We start from the raw sequence: 20,350 nt of genomic DNA on the forward strand, positions 1-20,350 counted from the left end.
CCTTAATTTAGCAATATTATGAAATAGTGACATTTTCTTTTGAAATCTTTTCCTCAAGTCCCTGTTTGGGATAGACTTGCCAACTATCGCCAAGGAGCTACACCAAATGACCAATAAGGTATGACATTAATTAAGTTCTCAGCACTTTGATTTCAGATCTTGTAGTGAATGTGATTGTGAAGCTGACAATTGAGCGGCCCGACCAAGCAAGGAGGCAGAGGCAGAACGTCCAAAATACAACCCGGTGTGGGCATTTATTACAGCATGAACACAATGACACACACAGCCTTAATCTTGCTGTTGTTTCCTTGAGCACAGCACAGCCTGCAGCCACAATGATCTCACACACACTACCTGCCTCCACACACAGGGAAACAGAGCCTAAATACCTACACACTTCTTTCTGGCCTTCTGGGCCGCGAGCTCTGCCTGTCGCAGTTTCCGTCTCTCCAGCTCCTCCAGCAGCTGACGTTCTCTCTCCTGACGGAACTTATCCTCTGCCAGTTTCTTCTCCTCCTCCAGGCATATCAGACGAGCTTCCTCCACTAAGCGCATCTCCTCTTTCTGCTCCCGCATCAATTTCCGGTTCTCCGCCAGGATCTTTGATGCCCCAGCCGAAGAGGTAGTGCCCGTCGAGCCTTTAGCAAATTGGCCGTCTTGCCTCCGGAGTCTCCGTTCCTCTCTTATTCTGGATTCCCGTGCGAACTGCTGCTCACCGGCTGCCTGAAGCTGCAGGAGTAACCTCATCATCTCCCTCAGTTCCTCCATCACTCTCACCTCCTCACTTGGTCAATCCCACTTCTGACACCAATTGTGAAGCTGACAATTGAGCGGCCCGACCAAGCAAGGAGGCAGAGGCAGAACGTCCAAAATACAACCCGGTGTGGGCATTTATTACAGCATGAACACAATGACACACACAGCCTTAATCTTGCTGTTGTTTCCTTGAGCACAGCACAGCCTGCAGCCACAATGATCTCACACACACTACCTGCCTCCACACACAGGGAAACAGAGCCTAAATACCTACACACTTCTTTCTGGCCTTCTGGGCCGCGAGCTCTGCCTGTCGCAGTTTCCGTCTCTCCAGCTCCTCCAGCAGCTGACGTTCTCTCTCCTGACGGAACTTATCCTCTGCCAGTTTCTTCTCCTCCTCCAGGCGTATCAGACGAGCTTCCTCCACTAAGCGCATCTCCTCTTTCTGCTCCCGCATCAATTTCCGGTTCTCCGCCAGGATCTTTGATGCCCCAGCCGAAGAGGTAGTGCCCGTCGAGCCTTTAGCAAATTGGCCGTCTTGCCTCCGGAGTCTCCGTTCCTCTCTTATTCTGGATTCCCGTGCGAACTGCTGCTCACTGGCTGCCTGAAGCTGCAGGAGTAACCTCATCATCTCCCTCAGTTCCTCCATCACTCTCACCTCCTCACTTGGTCAATCCCACTTCTGACACCAATTGTGAAGCTGACAATTGAGCGGCCCGACCAAGCAAGGAGGCAGAGGCAGAACGTCCAAAATACAACCCGGTGTGGGCATTTATTACAGCATGAACACAATGACACACACACAGCCTTAATCCTGCTGTTGTTTCCTTGAGCACAGCACAGCCTGCAGCCACAATGATCTCACACACACTACCTGCCTCCACACACAGGGAAACAGAGCCTAAATACCTACACACTAATCAGCACAACAAGACACAGGTGAGGGGGGAGGGGGAGGAGACAACACAGGGCACCAGGTGAACATAATCAGGAGTAACAGAAAGAACGGGAGGGGGAACACTTTTCAAAATAAAAACATGTGCAATATACAAGGCCTGAAGCCGTCAGTCCATAGTGACAAAGTTATCTTCGTCACAGTGATTGACTTGATTCCTAATGATCATATTTTCCTTTGTGAAAGATGTTTTGGCTACTCTGCAAAGAAATGAGGACCCTCCATGGCGGTTCCTTGGGGAGTCTTTGAACCCAGCACCTCCATCTCCAAACTATGTCAAGGTACTAGAACAGGACCCTCGTCCTCCTCCACCTAATACATTCTACCAGCAGCACATGATGCCTTACCACGTCCTCCAGTATCCAGGCAGAGGAGGGTCTTATGCATATGGTCAATATGCAATTTACCCCAGGTATATTCAAGCAGGAGGTCAGCTTCTTCCACACTCAGGTTCTCAATATCAACTCCCCCCAGTGGTCCTTCAGAGCAATCCAAAAGGAGATCAGAGACATCCCATCAAGGCTCAGAACTATTGTCATTCTTCATCCAGTGAATCTTCATCCAAAAGTGACGGAGACTGAGCGACAGCTTCAATCCTTTGAATCTACCAATTGTAAATGAATAACTGTATTTACACAAATGCATGCAGTTGTTTGCTTTCATCAGGGTGCAATGTGGAGGTTTCCTGTTTCTGTTCTATATTTAGTGTTACTTACCCAAAAGGCATTGTGTCTAAAATTGCATCTTAAATGCATTTCCTTATTCATAAAAACAAGCTGATTTTGAATACATTTAATAAAAATAATTGAAAAAGTTTGCTTCCATGTTCTTGGTTGTCTTCTTCATGTTCCCTTTGTTGGCACATTACTGTACATCGTGACATAATACCACCACCTGTAGATTAGTTTATTACACCATTGGCGTGGATGTAGCAAAAGAGAACAACAGAGACTCACAAATGAAACATGAGTAGGGTTTTCCTGAGAGCAAACAAAATGATATCCTCTCGGTCATCACTAATGGCCAAAAGGTTTGGCGGTGTCAGTTCCAGTAAAGACCCTGGGCTCACTTAATGTTTTCTGGATGTTTCTGGGAGTCAAGCTCTATAATAAACACAGATCAAAAAGGAACATTACAATAAAGGATGAGACAGAAAAGCAAAAGGACACTCCAATATAATTTAATAACGCATTTCCACTACATCAGTGACATGTAAAAAGAAACCAATACATCTCGACTTTTAGTCCTTAAGTCAAGCCTGAAAAGCATCTAAACTACAAATCCGACTGCTTTCCTTTCTGCCTCTTAAACATATTTTAAACTCTACACCATGTTTGTAACACAGAACTTGAGCTTTAAATGTGGTTTTCAAACTCCAAACCAAGATTGTATCTAGTCCTGAGAAAGCTTTTCAAAAGCCCCAAAACACTTAATACAAGGGGCAGAGTGTAAAGACTGTAGGGCGTTCCTTTAATTAGAAATACTAAGTGTAATACTTTCAAAATAACAATCAGGTCACAACCAAAGCTTTCCCTTACCGTTTCAAAGTATTGAAGCACTAAAGGAAGGAGCTGCTTCATACTTCATAATCTTATCAGTTTTGTAAAGCTTATTAACAAAAGCAGCATCGTGTTCTCTCAATTATCTTCGATGCAGGAACCTGTACACATGACAAACGTTGTGAGTGGGGCTGATATCAGTAGTTTATTGTATGTTAAGTCCAACACATTCAAAATTGAAAGAAAAAAAAAGAACAAAACCAGGAAAAAGATTCTCCACCTGCAACAATTTTGTACTAGCAACAAGTAAAGGGTAAACACAGTACAAATGAAGATGGCAGCCACCTGTTTACCACACCTGCTAAAGCCAAGAAGGTACTTCTACTTCCATTAAAAAAAAAAAAGGACTGGAATGATTCACAATGAGGATCCATACTGCATTTTCAACCACAGGAAAATTAATTTACAGCCTTTTTCGCTTTTGAGGATCCTTTAAAAGATTGGAAAAGGGTACTTTGTTGAAAACCTCAGTGAAAAAGAAGATCTATCCTCAGATATTTAACCACCACTTTGATGTAAAAAGCACAAATTGGTATGAAAGCATGATGGCTCTTCTTCGTCACCCTCTTCATTGACCATTGCTGTAAAAAGTAGGATTGCAGTGAAGTGCTCAAGTGAAGCAATTACCTGACAAATAAACATTTGGGGCAGAGGCACCCATGAGAAACACTCAAGGATCAAAGAGCAAGGTTTTTCTGTAATATTAGGTCAAAGACTGATAGTAAGAAATTAAGAAATCTCTATTGAAAACTAATGTCATCTGAAAATACTTGATTTCAACTACAAAGGGAGAATAGCCGAGTATTACTGTGGCAAATTACATAAAATATGCCATGTCTGTACATGTAGTTTTAACTGAGAGCAGATATTCTGTCATGTAATTGTGTTTTTTCTACTGCCAGATGAGAAATTTGGAGACCGTATTCAAAACGAGAGATTGTCCCAGAAATGTTGTAAATAGTGCAATACCAGCAGACAAGGAAGACCTCATTCGTATATTTGTCCAGAAAAATGCTACATCGATCACTTCCCAATTCAGTGCAAGATAAAAAATAATAAAGTGGGTCATGTTTTCCTGTCCAGCTGAAACCAAAAGGTCTTCCCTCCCTACCAAGTGGTACAAAGAAAACACGCTAGAGGACAAGAGGGAGAAGACAAAGGTGGCGTTTAGATCATTGCCTTGAATGGAAGAAAGAAATGAATAATATAAGAACAGGATATGAAAATAAAAATGCACTAATAGCTAGAAAAGTGAGCATTATTTGCTAGTCTGTAGGCGGGTTAGGGCCAGTCCACCTGCACGGAGCATTGCAAGATGCTTGCTGAGGAACGTAGCAGTAAGGAGCAACATAATCTAGATCAACTCTTTCCAAACTGCAGACCTTAGTTGACTGAAATCAGGGATGTGTTAGCTATGTCTTCTTAAACCGAGGAACAAGCATTTTACTGTCACCATCTTTAATGTACCTTAACGGGGGGGGGGGTTATGTTTAGATCTGGATGCCCCTAATGTCCTCTACAAAACCCAGAACAGACACAATACAAACAAATATACAAAAAAAACTCACAGCAGATCATCTTCGGTAGTAAAACAGTATGGAAAAATAAAATATGCACCAGAAAATAAAAACTCGAAACCTGTGAATGAATACTGCAATGTTTTCCCATCCGCTCCCAAAAAGAAATATAGTTCAAAATGAGCGGCTCCATAATAGGAAGCAGAACACCTCGAACCGCTATAGTAAGACTGGAAAAGGTGAAATAGAAGGCACCATTCATGCTTTTATCAAGTTGAGAGAGAAATTAGAAATATATACAGAACACAAAACATACAGTAAACTATGATTTTAGCTGTACATTTATTCTGTTACTCCGCACTTAGGCAGGGAAGGTGGCATCCATCTAGTTTCGTGGTCTAGCTGGCAGGGAAAAACATGAAGAAAAACAAACTTGGAATCAAAATAAAAAAAACAGATCGAGCCGCCATCATCACAACCACTCTTCTATTGTTCTTCGTTTCTTGTCCCCCACCCCCCCCCCGACTTATTTGGTGAAGTCCAGGATTTAAGCTTTTTTTTTATTATTTTCATTCGATTTATAAATGAGGAAAAATATAATGTAGATTTGCGTCGTCATCTTGTCCATCCAGCAGTAATTGAAGTGTAGTTTTGGGTCAAAAGTGTGAAAGGTTCATTGGTCACAGCGGACAGGATGTGAGCGAGGCCTGCCCCGGAAAGTCGTGTCGCTTTGAGACAAAACAGGTCTCTCCAGCTGCGTTCCGAGCTTGGATGTCTATGTAATACGACAAAAGTACCCATTAGTGCATATTGATGAGTGCATTATGCAATTTTTAAGCAGTGGTCTCTCAAAAGGAAAAAGTAAAAGGCAAACTTTTCCACTGGAACTGCACACATTTTGCATCTCACCCTTTTCCAACAGTAACGGGCAGAAAACTACCGTATAAAATGTGCAATAGAGGGATTTCGTGAAGCAGCGCCTCAGTTAAGTCAAGGCATATAATCTCTTTTCCAAATGATGGGCTGTATTATCGTAGTTAAAAGTCTCATCAGTCCCTCCTAATGTGGCAGATTGCTCCTGGTTGGTTCGTCTTTTCCTTCACAAATTTACAAATTAAAGTTTGTGAATTCTTGAGATACCCGAAAAGGACGCTCAGCTCACAACTAATAAGCGAAAAAGATTTGTTTGCTTATTTTTGTGTTGTCTATTTCACAAAATAAAAAAGTTGACAGGCTGTGTCACATTCCAAAGCAAAAGAGGAAACAAAAAAATAAAAAAATAAAACAAAAACCAAATATATACGTTTATACATGAAGATTTCTTTTTCTTTAACGAGAGAACGGTTGAAGATGAAGAACGCGGTACTACTTCCACACTGCGGGTGGTGCTCTTCTCAGCGGCGCTGGGTGGTGAAGCGGCCCTCGCCCTGGCCCCCGGAGCCTCTTCCGGAGCCCATGCCAGGTTTGGGGGCCATGCCGCCTCGGGGTGGGGGTCCCCTCCCGTCGCGCATCATCCCACTTCCCACGATGCCTCTTGAACCTCCGGAGCCCCGGTCGCTGCGCCTCATGTCCCGACGATCGTCTCCTCCACGAGTTTCTCTTTCACGCACCGCCCTCGTCTTTTTCTCCTCCACATTCAGACGCACTTCACCGCGGAACATTATCGGCTGCAGGGAGATAAGCACGGTCAGTATGAAAGAAAAAAAAAAGACTGAATATTTCCCCCAATCAATTTCAGAACCCACGTCATTCACTGGTTTGCACACACAAGTTTGTCCATCTGTCCCGGACCCCATGTAAGCACTGGGTTGACCTGACAAGTTCTGTGTCCCTGCCAGTGAAATCATTTCATATTTAAGGCTGTGTTCAGACAAGATTTAGAATGCCCCAGTTAAAAAAAAAAAAATGCAGTCCCATCATTCATTTAGATTAAGCCACAATGGAGCTCGCAGTTGAGGTGCCAACACAGAAACTTCCCAAAAATTGCGACCAAAACATGAGAAACATATTTAAGAAAGGAAGTTGCCTTGGATAGCTGCTTTTTGGTCTAGGACAGGGCTATTCAATTAGTTTGGAACGGGGGCCGGTTGATGAAAATGATCCAAAGCAAGGGGCCGGGAAAAAGATGGCTTGAAATATGAGCAATCTTATTAAGAGCTTCAGATACAGTAAATACTACAACAGCATAGTGGAGTGCATATATTGTGTTTAATTAAATCAAACAACATAGCCCCAAGGCCTTTATAGATCTAAATGGCAAGTTCAGAACTCAGTAGGCCTACATGTGAAGCTAATTTAACCATCAACATAATTTAATTCGATTTAATTTAGGTGAAATTATCTACAGTAGCTAGTAGGTGGGTTCGAAACCCGAGCCCGCCGAAGTTGTCAGGCAATGTCTTCCCCTCTATCTCGCAATTGAACGCCCTCTCTGGAATAAAGGCACTGGCCCAAAAACTTTTTAAAAAGAAATTAAAAAAAACTTTTTAACATTATACTCAAAGGGCCAGTAAATATCACCCCGGGGCCGGATTTGGCCCGCGGGCCGCCAATTGAATAGCCCTGGTCTAGGATGTTCTGTGTACAAAGATGAAACAGTAAATGAGACCAGTGAGTTTCCAGCAATGCTGCCACAGTGAAAGAAAAGAAGAGTCAAACTGTCCAAGCGATTGCAGACTGCACTTCTTGATTTATATTTGACCTCAGGTGCAGCAACACCTCAACCCAGCAGCCCATTTTTTTCTTTAACCCAATGCTACAATTGTTCTGAACACAGCCTTGTACATTTGTTCACCAGATTGATTTGTGACAGAAATAACAGAAACAAGAATGATTTATTCATTTTTTTTTAAATCAAGGTGTTTCCTGTGTGTTTATCCCATACCATGTGCCATTATAGATTAGTTGTGTGTCACCAAACCACCACCAGATGAATGAAAGTAGGTAATGAAATTGTGATACATGCCCCTTCTACCTTGGCCCCCAGGATTCTTTGCACGGGATCAGAGTCGTCAAAGACCACAAATCCAAAGTTGGGAAGTTTCCCACCAACGCCCTTGGTGTTTATCCGCAGCTCCACGACATTTCCGTATGCTGCAAAAAAGAAAGAAAAAAAAAAAGAGTTTATTTACAATTGTAAAGATTTGTTTTGCATGTCATGACATTTCGACAAACAGCACCATTTGGGAAAAATAAAATAATTGTAATACTTTTTTTATGAGATTGTGATTAGAATTTAGGAGGGACTCGTCATCACTGCATCAATGTTCTCATTGTCATTCAAATATATATTAAAATGGTCATGTGTGAGAAGATCTGTACCAACATTTTTTATTTGTTAAGGCGAGACACTACAGGTGAATACGGTAATTTTTTTTAAACTAAAAGATATCGGCTAGGAATTTCTCCAGTTAATTACTTATATTAGGACCAGAGTTCCCGTTAGCCGGTAATTACCGGACTACGACCGGTAAAATATGCTGAAGACCGGCAAATCTAAATCTCTCCGGTCAAAGTGTCCGTTCAAAATAATTTCCGTTTAGCGCAATACCACATCAGTTGCGCCATTTATGTGACAGACAAAAGAGTATGTGCCAGACAAGAATAGTCAATTCTAATGTCTAACACTTAATGTGGAGAAAGAGATGTCCTGTATGGGTTGATTGTGCGTTGATCTGTTGGTAATGCCTCGGGGTTCCGGTGGGCATGTAAACAAATGCATAATGCTGCGCTATACTTTGCGGCCTCACCCGGTTGCATAGCGACGCTTATTGTTTAGGTGTCTTTTAATAAGCAGGTAGTCCTATCATTAGCTAGAACTAGCTGGATCTGATCGATATGGACATAAACACGAGTCTAATCTGACGGGAGAGAGAGATCAGCTGCTGCTGACGAGTCGACACGCAGCTCTGCATGATCACATGCAGCGGTGAGCGGACAAAACACACACCAGGTTAGAAAATCACACGTAGCTATTTTTATTTTTTAATTACCTCTCAAACTACCGTAACTAGTTATAGATATGTTTAGTTTTACTGTCGGGTCACTCATTACTGGATCCGTGAGCTGCATGATACTGGCGGGCTGTCAGGAGAGAGAGAGAGCGCTCCGTTTATTATTCCCGTGTTATTGTAAGTTACTGTTCACTTTTGAATAATGTAGTTAATCTACTATAATTAGTTTGTTTAATATCAAATCATATCAATTTGTTTTAAAGCTCAATAAATAACAAAGAAGACCTTTGACCGGCACTTTTCTAATTTTGTCCGGAAGATTTAAACTTTAACGGACATTTTGACCGGCGAAAAAATATTCTAACGGGAACTCTGATTAGGACAATTGTTTTTTGTTTAAATATGCAAATTAGCCATAATCACATTAAATAAGCGCATATTCTTAACACATTTCAGGAACACAAATCTGAACATTGGATAAAGCCAGGTTCAAAATGATTGCTTCATTTTGTAGTCATATTAGAATTTAAAGTTTTTACAGAAGGGATTTTGGATATCTCTTTTTATCACTCCATAAATCATAAAATACTGTCAACAGCCCTAAAATATGAATTTGCCATGTTTTTAGGTATAAAATGTTATATAATTCAGGCTATGAATGATATATGAACAAACCCTTCTGTAAAAGCCTTCATAATATTGATAGGAATGTAACTGGAAGGTTTGGTGTATGTACGTGCAACTGAAGTGGAAATTTCAAACTCAGAGTAGGAGAAAAAACTCATTGAGAAAACGACCTGCAGTGAGGCGCTAGCTGAACCCTCCTGTTCTTTGGATGACAGCTTGCGCATCGACGCACTCCGTGAAGGTATTTCATGTTCGGGGTCATTTGTTTTTTTTATAACCTTGCTTCGTCCAAGTGACAATTGTCGTCGTCTTCTCTGTGCACGTTTTTTTCGCTGTTCTTTTGTCATTTTGAGATTTAAATGTCCAGCAGAAAGCTAAACCAGGAAGTGTTTTAGCACACCACGTGACGCATCTGAACGAATCACGCTGTCAGAAATTGACACCAGCCAATGAGATTTTGTTTCTTGGTTTAAGACCCCTTTGTACTTTCACGATTGGCTACTGATACAAAGGAAATTACCATATTTGGATCCGGTGAGATTGTGCCAGAGAGACACAGCTTGCCAACGATATCTCTGTTGACATGGTGCACACAGCGGTCGCGGTACTTTATGTTACGTTAGAATGCTAACTTTTGGTGAATTTAGGAGAAATCTACAGACGCAAATAGACAAACTATAGTCAAATAAACACTTAAATGTGTATTTTGTACGTTTTCCTTCCAAAAGCCTGAAAGAAAACATGGAATCAAAATAGCACAAAATCTCTAAATTGACCAGTGCATGAAAAACGATGTTTTTGCCGTGTCTCGCCTTAAGTCTGTAGACTACAGCTTGTAGTATGTCAATAATTCATATTGAGGTTTTGATTAATTTTGGAGCTCGAGACAGTAGTAGTGTAGTAAACATACTCATGAAGAACTCTTTGAGCTCGCTCTCATCGATGTCATGTGGGAGGTTGCCAACAAAGAGCTGGTGACTGTCAGGGTAACGGACAATTCGCCTGTTGTCCATGTCGCCAGATTCAGAGTCGCCCCGGTTACCTGCAGGTCAAAAATAAACACATCAGCTAACATGAATCATCTGCATCTACATGTAAGAAAGTAAATCACATTATCAGCAAAGTGAAACCCATACCAGGTGGAAGATAACACTGACTGAATAAAGTCCCAAAGACAAATCAAGAAACAGGGTTTTAGAAGATGTGACTCAAAGGGTTTACCTTTGTTAACAAAACTCAAGGGTGGTTTCCCCGTTTGTGACTCCGAAGGTGCAACACCATCTAACAGTGAGAGAGACGTGTGTGAGAACAAACCAAATCAACCACTTGAAAAAGAAGACGTGATGAAGGCCTTATTCTGCAGGACAGGTGTTGGCATTACCAGGCCTGGTACCCCGCGGGGGGAACGCCGGTCTGTCACGTCTGTCTCTCGGTCGGATGGGTGCCGTCTGCGTATCCGTCTTTGCATCAACTCTGAGCTGTAGGGGGAGGGGTGTCACAAAAAGAAAAATAATCAACCAGAAATCCCTTTCATAATTGCTTCAAAGAAACAGATTGGGTCCACTTGCCCCAGCTGGTTATGTGTTCTAGTCTTAAGTCACTTTGCTGCTTTTGTACATGCTTTGAGTATATATAATTATATATACACAGGGTATATGCAGGAATCCTTTAGTCAAATTTAACACCTTTTAAGACCTTTTTTAAGACCCTTTCCATACATTTTAAGACCTCATCGCAATTTCGAGTTCTAACCGGTTACATTGGCGACACACTTTACCTCACATTTACTATATCGATTGTAAGATAGCACAACTAAACAGAGTGCAGACAGACTACTGAAGCCTCCTCTCCACATGAACTTCAACCTCTCTGTGAAGGTCAGGTTTAATGCAGTATGCTGCTTTGTTGCTTCTGTACTGTGCTCTTTCATTCCAGTAGAACTCCTCAGAAACCATTAGAAACCAGTATTTGACCAATAAACAATTGCCAAAACTTTGAACTATGAAATATATTAAACTTTGGTGAGCGTCAGCGGGGTAATGCCATATAGGAGCTCCCTCACAAATACCCATGGGTTAAATTGGGCTGGGGCTGTCCGGGGCTAAGCCCGGTACATAGGACGATGCTCTGACGTCATCACCCTCACACATTTGTCATATGTTTACAAAAAACGATATATATGTTAAGACTTTTCTCGTCCTTAATATAGACTATATTTAGGGTCGATATGTTATGGGTCACATTAACCTTACTTTAAAATAGCAGATCTCTGTGACCGGATATAGTTTGGCTTAGACCCCGGCCCCACGAGGACGCATACAGTAAAACGCAAACGCAAAAAAGTCTTCCGTTCACACGCATTCGATTCATTAACGTGTCTGTTCACACTAGACCGCTGGAAATGCTGGAAACGCTGTAGTACATATGCCAGGCCTGTAAGTGGCGCTGCTGCCGCCACAAAATACACCAAAAGCAGCGAAGAAGACCCCGGAGCATGGTTGCCCCAAGCCCCCAGGAAGTGCGCCGGACTCAGATGAAAATATTCGTGCTGGCCAAACGGCGGTACTACACTTCCGTTTGGTTGCCAGGCCCAGAAACACTTTTTCCCATTGACTTACATGGGGAAAGAGTGGTCTGTAACTCGTTGGATAATTTTTTTTAAACTAAATAAACTACCCAGTATGAACACTTGTATAGCCCTTATTAAAAACATTCGTTCCTCAAGTTGTAAAAATGTGCTAATAACATTATGAGAGTTATTTCCCTCTGCATTATGAACGCGCATCTAACCCACAGGACCGCGCCGCCCGGCACGTTCATGTTACGTGTCCCGACCAATCAGAGCACACTGTGCTCACAGGGAGGGTGGGGGCTGGAGCTATTGGAGCTACAACGAGCCGTTAAAGGCAGAGAGTGAAATTCAGTGAATACACGTAGTTTACAGAGATGCTGTATGAGAAACCAATGTGAGTTGCGTTTATCTTTACCCATGGATGCACAATAAGAACGGATCCATATCGTCTTACTGCCATCCCACGGAGCTGTAATCATGGATATATTGCACATGTTTGCTGTAATTCATTATCATACTACATGGGCTGTATGATTAAATCTTGTACCGTAAATGTTGTATTAAATAAAGTTAATATTACCGACATTATTAACGTCCCTGTAGCTTCGTATTGCACTAAGAAGCTTATTGCACTGTATATAAATATATATATATATACAGTGCAATAATTATTTCATGCTAAATGAAGCTCTGTTGGATATCACTAGATCCTGTTACAGCGTAATATAAGTACATAACGATTGATGTGTACATTAGCATCATTACTAGCTAGCCGCTAGCTGCTAACTGCCGCCTCGTTCATATCAAATCCATGATAACAACAATCCATTACCATGCTGTCATGAACGCGCGGTGCTGTTACGTGTACGCAAATTGACGTGCTTGATGTGAACGAGCATTTTGGTTAAAGTTGCGCATGCTCTATGAGCGCACATACGGGTACTTCTCAGGCATGCTGGGTAATCTGTGACGTTTCACTCTCTCAAAAGGTGGGCCATTTTATCATCATGCGCTAATGAGCAGCTCTCATAGGAATGAATGAGGCCCCGCCTCCCACGCTGTATCCAGTTCTTATTATACATCCATGGGTTGCCCTTCTGTTTATTCTCCGCGGTGGACGGCGTGTTCTCCTGCTGGATATCTCGCTCTGTTCTTGGTCCCCTCCTCTTCTCCTTGTACACAAACTCGCTCGGATCAGTCATTAGCCCGCATGGTTTTTCTTACCACTGCTACGCTGACGACACCCAATTAATTCTGTCCTTTCCCCGCTCAGAGACCCAGGTCGTCGCACGCATCTCTGCTTGTCTAGCTGACATCTCTCAGTGGATGTCTGCTCACCACCTCAAGCTCAACCTTGACAAGACTGAGCTGCTCTTCCTCCCGGGAAAAGATTGTCCAACTCTTGAGCTAACAATCAACATTGGCACCTCAGTTGTTTCCCCGACTCAGACTGCAAGGAATCTGGGTGTGACCCTAGATAACAACCTGTCCTTCACTGCAAACATCGCTGCTACAACCCGCTGCTGCAGATACACGCTTTACAACATCAGGAAGATACGTCCCCAGCTGACACAGAAAGCGACTCAGGTTCTGGTCCAGGCTCTCGTCATCTCACGCCTAGACTACTGCAACTCCCTCCTGGCTGGTCTACCTGCATGTGCCATCCGACCTCTGCAGCTCATCCAGAATGCAGCGGCTCGTCTGGTTTTCAACCTTCCTAAATTCTCCCACACCACTCCGCTCCTCCGCTCCCTTCACTGGCTTCCGGTAACTGCTAGAATCCACTTCAAGACACTGGTACTTGCTTACCGTGCTGCGAATGGATCTGGCCCTTCCTACATCCAGGACATGGTTAAACCGTACACCCCAGCGCGTGCACTACGCTCTGCATCAGCCAAACGACTCGTGAGGGGGACCCAAGTTCCCATCGGCGAAAACACGTGGGTTTGCTGTCCTGGCTCCAAGATGGTGGAATGAGCTCCCCATTGACATCAGGACGGCAGATAGCTTGCACATCTTCCGGCGCAAACTGAAAACTCATCTCTTTCGACTCCACTTCGAGCGTTAGAACGATTAACGAAGCACTTTTATACTAATAAAGGACTGGATTACCTAAAGCCAGTTGAGTAGCACTTGAAATGTTTGGCTCTATGAAACCTGATATACTTATATGATTCTGTTTTCTTCAAGGTTGTGTCTTCCTGGTCGAATGTACTTATTGTAAGTCGCTTTGGACAAAAGCGTCAGCTAAATGCAATGTAATGTAATGTAATCTCTCCGGTAGTCCACCAGCAGATAAAACCCCCACCCCAGAGCGGAGCAAGGCAACGAAACTTAAAATAAGAAGCAGCATTTTATGGCACACTATGCATGGGGCCACCTTGAGGGGGTTTCCCCGACATGTTGTTTCAGTAAATTAAAGGGTGTTTCATGTTGTTGCTGTGGACCTTCTTAATACCTTAGAAAATGCCGTTTAATAGTTTTTAATAGCCTTAATTTTCGCTAAATTGATTTATCAACTTTTAATACTTTTTAAGACCCCGCAGACCCCCTGATATATATATAACTCTTCTCTGAGGACATTTTTAACCACCCAATTTGGTTGTGAAAAAAATCATTTCTATTGCATAATGGTCTCAAATATACAGGTGAGAAGTGGTTCCTTTGTACAGTGAATTTCCTTATGTAATGCAAACCCCAATGTTCCTAAACTCCACACAATCGGAAAAGTATTGCACCCTATGCTGCCACCATGTAGTCATCAATTAAATGTATGATTGAAATACCCGTTGTGGTAGACTTGTATAGTTGTGAAATATTGCTCTGCTCAGGGTCTATGCAGGAATCCTGAAGTCAAGTGCAATACCTTTTAAGACCCTTTTTAAGACCCTTTCCATACATTTTAAGACCTCATCGCCACTTGGAGTTTTAACCGGTTAAGTTGGCGACACACTTTACCTCACATTGACTATACACAGTATTGATTGCCCTTCCTTCTTATCTTCCAACCATTTGGACGCAAACTTGCATTTCACCATAACGATGTTGTTTAACAACCGGCGTAAACGGACCTTGGCGCGCTATCAAGCAGTGAGCGTGCGATGTCCTGTTCAGATGACGTCAAACCCAACGGGATGCCATAAATAAACTACACAGAATCACACTACACACCTACGCAATGATTACATTCAGGCAGACTGTAGAACACAACCTCTTTGGACCAATTATATACTTATTGAAAACAAGCTACAAAATGTAATACCTTGGAAAATGCTGTTTAATAGCCTTAATTTTCGCTAAATTTATTTAACAACTTGTAATACTTTTTAAGACCCCGCGGACACCCTGTCTGCTTCACATCTGCTCTGATAGTTCACTTTATTAGTCAAATTCATGAGAGATGTTTACCTGTGAGTTTGAACCTTTGACAAGATGGGGGGACATTCCAGAGGACATTAAGGTGCCGCTGGGTGGCAGGTTTTTACTGGTCACAGAGGCCCATGAGAAAGCCTGTGAAAGAAGCAGTAATGCATTGTTAACAACAATTAACAATCAACACCTTACTTTAAACTTTGGTGGGTATGTTAATGTCTTCATTGAAATCTCTGTTGGATTGGGAGATAAGCTACAGCAACATTTGTTTGGTGGTTTAAGATATCAGCAGGGCTGACATTGTAGTCAGTAGGGATGGGTACCGAGCCCCGGTATTAAACGGGCCCGGGGCTGAATTATTAAAGACCGTGGTACCGTTAAGCTCCGACGTTAACGGCCTTTTTATCGGTAGCCTACAATTCTGTCATCAGATTATTTAATACGATTTGTTGAAACATTGTCGTTTCTTTTGATGTGAAATATTATTAATTTAAATAAAAAGCAATGTTAATTTTGTTTAGTTAGTTTACCTTATAAGTACCGTTAAAAGAACGGATCGATAAGCGGTATCGATAAAAGTAGTAGTACCGTTAAAACCTTAACGATACCCATCCCTAGTGGTCAGTTAGTTGTTGGATATACTGTCTTGCTGGTGTTACTTTCATAAAAAGGTCAAATTTGTTCTTAATACTTTATTTTCAAGGGCAGGAAGTGAATGTGTTTGTGTGAGAGAAAGAAACAGGTGTTGCTCTATCCACACATCAGGCTCACCTTGGGAGGCTCCTGTGTGTTTGGTGGAGACTCCACAGGGGCCGGTGACGGGGCTTTCTCCTCCATCTCTTCCAAAACCTTCTCAACGACTTCAGGCTTGACTTCTTCTACCTTGGGCTCTGGTTCCGGCTCTGGTTCGGGCTCTGGAGCCGGCTCCTCCATGGGCTCCTCTACTCCATTACTACACAGCACAAATCAACATGAAGGTCACTTCCACAGGTAAAATAAGTATAAAAAGCTAAATGCTTTATGTATATTTTAAGGGTAAAACATCCGAATATATATTATGAGATAGTTGAAGCTCTGACGTACGTGACAGGGTGAGGTTCGTAGTAGGTGGTGTTGGGGCTTTCTTGAAGTGGCTCAGGTGACGGCTGCCTCTCCTCCGGCTCCTCTTCAACTTCCTCCTCTGATTCTAAGTGATAGAAACCAAAACAATTTTGAAATGATTTGCTTTAGTTGCTCGTGATAAACCATGAAAACATTCGTTTTTTTATTTTAAAAACCTGGTGTGTTTGGGATATTTGTGAACATATTACCTTCATCAAGCTCTGCTTCAGAGTCTCCAAAAACCTCATCCTCGTAACGGAAGATGTCATTGTGGACGTAGAACTTGTTGGCCACTGAACCCTATAGTGAGAATTTCTAAATCATTAAGAGGGATTTTCTTTAAACTGAACCAATTAGATGTTATTGTTACCAGACTGTGAAACCAGACCTTACATTTTTTTTCTTTTTGTGACCTATTTCAGTTTAGAAAAACAACTGAACTAAAAACTGTAGTTGAGCTAAAGATGCACTGACGGTGACCAGCTGATCAGTCTCATATTTTATTTTTACACACATGGCATGATGCTAGAACATTGCACTTGCAATACATCTTGGGAAATAATTATTTTTTTAATTCTCACTCAACTCTCAAATATGTATGGCAACAGTACTCAGAAGCAGAGGGAATCACCTCTGGAGCAAGCACGAAAGTTTGCATGAACTTCCTCATGGGTTGACCATTGTTGGACAGTTCTCCAAGGACTTGCACCACCACGCCGTCACTCAGTGTGGCATGAGCATCCACGTGCCTGATCTTTGTGTGGCACTCACTGAACTGCAGGGACATGACCTTCTTGTGGATTTCCTAAGAGTTGCAGAGACAAATTGACAAAAAGACAAATTAATTTGGGGAAAGAGAGGATACATCTGTAAAAATAACATTGCATTAGATCATAGAATATCATTTATATTGAGGATTTGCCAGTTAGCAATGTTCTGAGGTCAGTCGGTGTGCTGTTTACATTCACTTTCATTATTCAGCACATCCTTGATAGCAAGTAATAACACATCTTTACACCAAACTGCAAAAAAATCGATATATGGTCAATCATGTCACTATTGTTTTCACCAGCAATTATTCTATCCTTAAATTAACTATTTACTGAGTGCCATGATCTACATTTAAAAAATACTAATTGTATCACTGTTATTTGTAATTCTATACAAGACACCTACTAGACAGAATTGTTTATGTGAATCTTCATTACTTGGTCATAGCACTTACCGCTTGACCGTAAACTGCTTCTGCAAGCTTCCCACTTGGGTCAAGTCCTCCATGAACATAAGAAGAATTCCTCCCATAAAACCTAATGACACAGATATACGACAGTTAAACAGCAATGCAAACACTTACAGAGTTAGTGCCTTGCAACTTATTTGGGTGATTACCTGTGCAGGAAGTCTGGTGCCTTATTTAACAGTGTGTAATACTGCCTCACAAACTCCCGCCCTACAAGCAGGGGACTTGGCTTCTCCATCACCATTTCTTTGGTAAACAATATTAAGTGCTGAAACAGAAGACAGACAAGGGATTAATTGTTATACCGCCATTAAGAACCTCAAACACACACACACTTGGTTGACATTTTATAAATGCACATTATTTGAAGAAAAAAAAAATACTGTCCTGTCAGAAACCCTACATTTCTGAAGGCTATTTATTTATTATTCTATGCATTTAGCATTTGTTCAAGAGGTGTGGACTACACTTTAAGGTCATTTGCAGGCTGTAGTGTATGGTGCTGGTTAATTGTATTGCATTAGGTCATCCATCTGAACAATTGAGCTTCATAAAAGGTTGGATTTGTTTCAGAGCTTAAGTATAAGACTGCATTAGTTTTGGTGGGACGCACCAAACGAATTGACAACTGAATGTAGAAGATAATCACATGATTTTGACTTCAGGCCATTTTAAGGAAGTTCATACGAGTACTCGTGAACGTTTGCTGATCAACAACATCGATGTTTGGGCAGCCAGAACATGAAGTACGAGAGGTGTTTCACGTCTCCTTTTGAACAGAACGAGGTTATTTGTCTTTTTAGGCCCACCGTTCATCCGACCCACATCAATCACATTTAGCAGACGCAAGACAGCTGACTGTTTAGCTAGCTGCCTGGCTAACACAACTGCTAACACACAACTGCGCCATCACGTTCATCCAATGAGACAAAGAGGGAAACCGGCTGTAGTAAGGAGACTAATGCAGGTGTTAACGTTTGGAAACGGAGAACGAATCGAATTTAACTAAAAATTAAAATCCTACATATCAAAAGTATCCATCGCATAGGTGTGTTACACACATGTGTGCAGCCCTTTGTAGCTAGGCATACTGTATAAATTAGGCCTTTTCATGTCTATGCTAACAACTATTTCTCACATTGTAATCAGCCCTTTGACATTACAGATGTATAATGTGCATCCCCGTCATATCAATTATGTACCGACATTGACAGCAAGAAAAACGTCAGCTAGACTGTGAAATATAGGAATGAATATATAATCTGAACAACCGGCCTATTGGCTGTAATCTTGAAATGCTAACGCTAACCCAGTACACAGAACAGCAACGGCAAGCTTGCGACATGCTAGTTAGCCATCATTAGCATAAGCTAACTTGTGGCGTCGTTGTTTTTCCTTCATCCGGCTGTCACTTTGCCGGAGCACCACATTACTAGAACCACATGGTTATTGTCCGTTTACACAGAAAATGCCACAACTGTCAAGATGTTACTTTGATGACACTTCCACACACACAAGTCGGACGCTAATTGCAAGAGAGGGGAAATGAAACCATAACGATGAGGTGATGTTAGCCATCGTGGTGCACCAAAAAAGCATGTCAATGTTATGCCAATGAGGCAAACATTGACCAAAAACGACAAACGTATATCTTATTGCATCAAAACCAGTAGAACCCATAGGTAATTCAGAGTTACTCAAAGTTTTTAATAAATTACCCTACACTCAAAACTGAACCATTATCAATGAAACAAGTTGAGGGCTAATGCTAGCTCAAAAAAAACAAAGGAAGGCAAATTTGACTAATTTAACAGACACTCAAAGCCAAATAGCTAAGAGATACAGTAGCGACACCTCTAATTGACAACTTTAAATGAGTACTACCGGTCTGGCGTGCAGTCGTGGTTTCGATCAGACAATGCAGCTAACATTAGCTGGTAGCATGCCAGCGGTCTCATAGCTTAGCTTGGAGGATGGCTACTTACCTTATGAAAGACCTATCTATGTAGACAGAATTATTGGTAATAAATATCTACGAGTGACCAGCAGTACACTGTTCTGGAATATCCCAGGTGTGTATAATGATATTTCCCCTCGTTTGACTACCTAACAGTTTATGATCTCTGCTGTACCAGAGATTGAAGATTTAAAGTGATAGGTTGTATTTATTGTTTCACCCCTGCAATCCGGGGCAGGGAACCCCCATCACAAAGAATCAGCCAATGGACTGTTTACACTAGGCAACATAAATTATGACGTCAAACAAATGGCCCCGCCCCCAAAACTTTGTAACGCTGTCTCCACAAAACACTTGACTCTAGCAAAAGGCTATTGATCATCATTGACACTCGTGTTTATTTTTTGAAGAATGCCAAGAAGTAGTAGTAGTTCTTGTGGTATATTTCTTTGGTTTTTATTAAACATATTTACAAGAAGAATGTACATACAAAATAAAATGAAAAAAGGGCATTCAATTAAAGGGAAACTACAAGAAATCTGAACATATTCCCCTACATTCATACAATGGTTTTACTTTGCACATTAAACGTCCAGTTTCAGATCAAAATCACAGTTGGTTGGTTGGTTTGTAATAATCAGACATTTCCAATTTCATAACTAGCTCGCTTTTGTAACATGAACATACGTGATTTAGATAGATAGATAGATAGATGGATGGATGGATGGATGGATGGATGGA

General features: G+C 41.7%; 1 protein-coding gene across 8 annotated transcripts; it reads right to left on the reverse strand.

The window, feature by feature from the left end:
• Window positions 1-2,875: 2,875 nt before the first annotated feature.
• Window positions 2,876-19,859, reverse strand: g3bp2 (GTPase activating protein (SH3 domain) binding protein 2). Of its 8 annotated transcripts, none has more exons than XM_034231331.1 (13): window positions 19,638-19,859; window positions 17,802-17,920; window positions 17,638-17,719; window positions 17,044-17,217; window positions 16,622-16,712; window positions 16,395-16,497; window positions 16,083-16,263; window positions 15,348-15,449; window positions 10,749-10,845; window positions 10,589-10,648; window positions 10,278-10,409; window positions 7,762-7,880; window positions 2,876-6,454 (listed from the first exon to the last, which is right to left on the reverse strand). In XM_034231331.1, the coding sequence occupies exons 2-13, from the start codon at window positions 17,894-17,896 to the stop codon at window positions 6,182-6,184; spliced, it is 1,509 nt and encodes a 502-aa protein (XP_034087222.1). In that variant the 5' UTR covers window positions 17,897-17,920; window positions 19,638-19,859; the 3' UTR covers window positions 2,876-6,181. The 8 variants fall into 8 exon arrangements, with proteins under 8 accessions (XP_034087222.1, XP_034087218.1, XP_034087217.1 ...); XM_034231327.1 differs by having other exon boundaries at window positions 7,753-7,880; XM_034231326.1 differs by having other exon boundaries at window positions 16,999-17,217.
• Window positions 19,860-20,350: the final 491 nt, after the last annotated feature.

Source organism: Gymnodraco acuticeps, unplaced genomic scaffold (assembly GCF_902827175.1).
Source record: "Gymnodraco acuticeps unplaced genomic scaffold, fGymAcu1.1, whole genome shotgun sequence".
Lineage (NCBI taxonomy): Eukaryota > Metazoa > Chordata > Actinopteri > Perciformes > Bathydraconidae > Gymnodraco > Gymnodraco acuticeps.

Excerpts from the sequence above, each read along its gene's own strand:
- g3bp2 (XM_034231323.1), bottom strand. The coding sequence starts at position 17,896 with ATGGTGATGGAGAAGCCAAGTCCCCTGCTTGTAGGGCGGGAGTTTGTG. Across the intron at positions 16,498-16,621 it reads TGAAGCAGAGCTTGATGAAG|AATCAGAGGAGGAAGTTGAA; the intron begins GTAATATGTTCA and ends TCTATCACTTAG. Across the intron at positions 10,410-10,588 it reads CTTGAGTTTTGTTAACAAAG|GTAACCGGGGCGACTCTGAA; the intron begins GTAAACCCTTTG and ends TTTGACCTGCAG.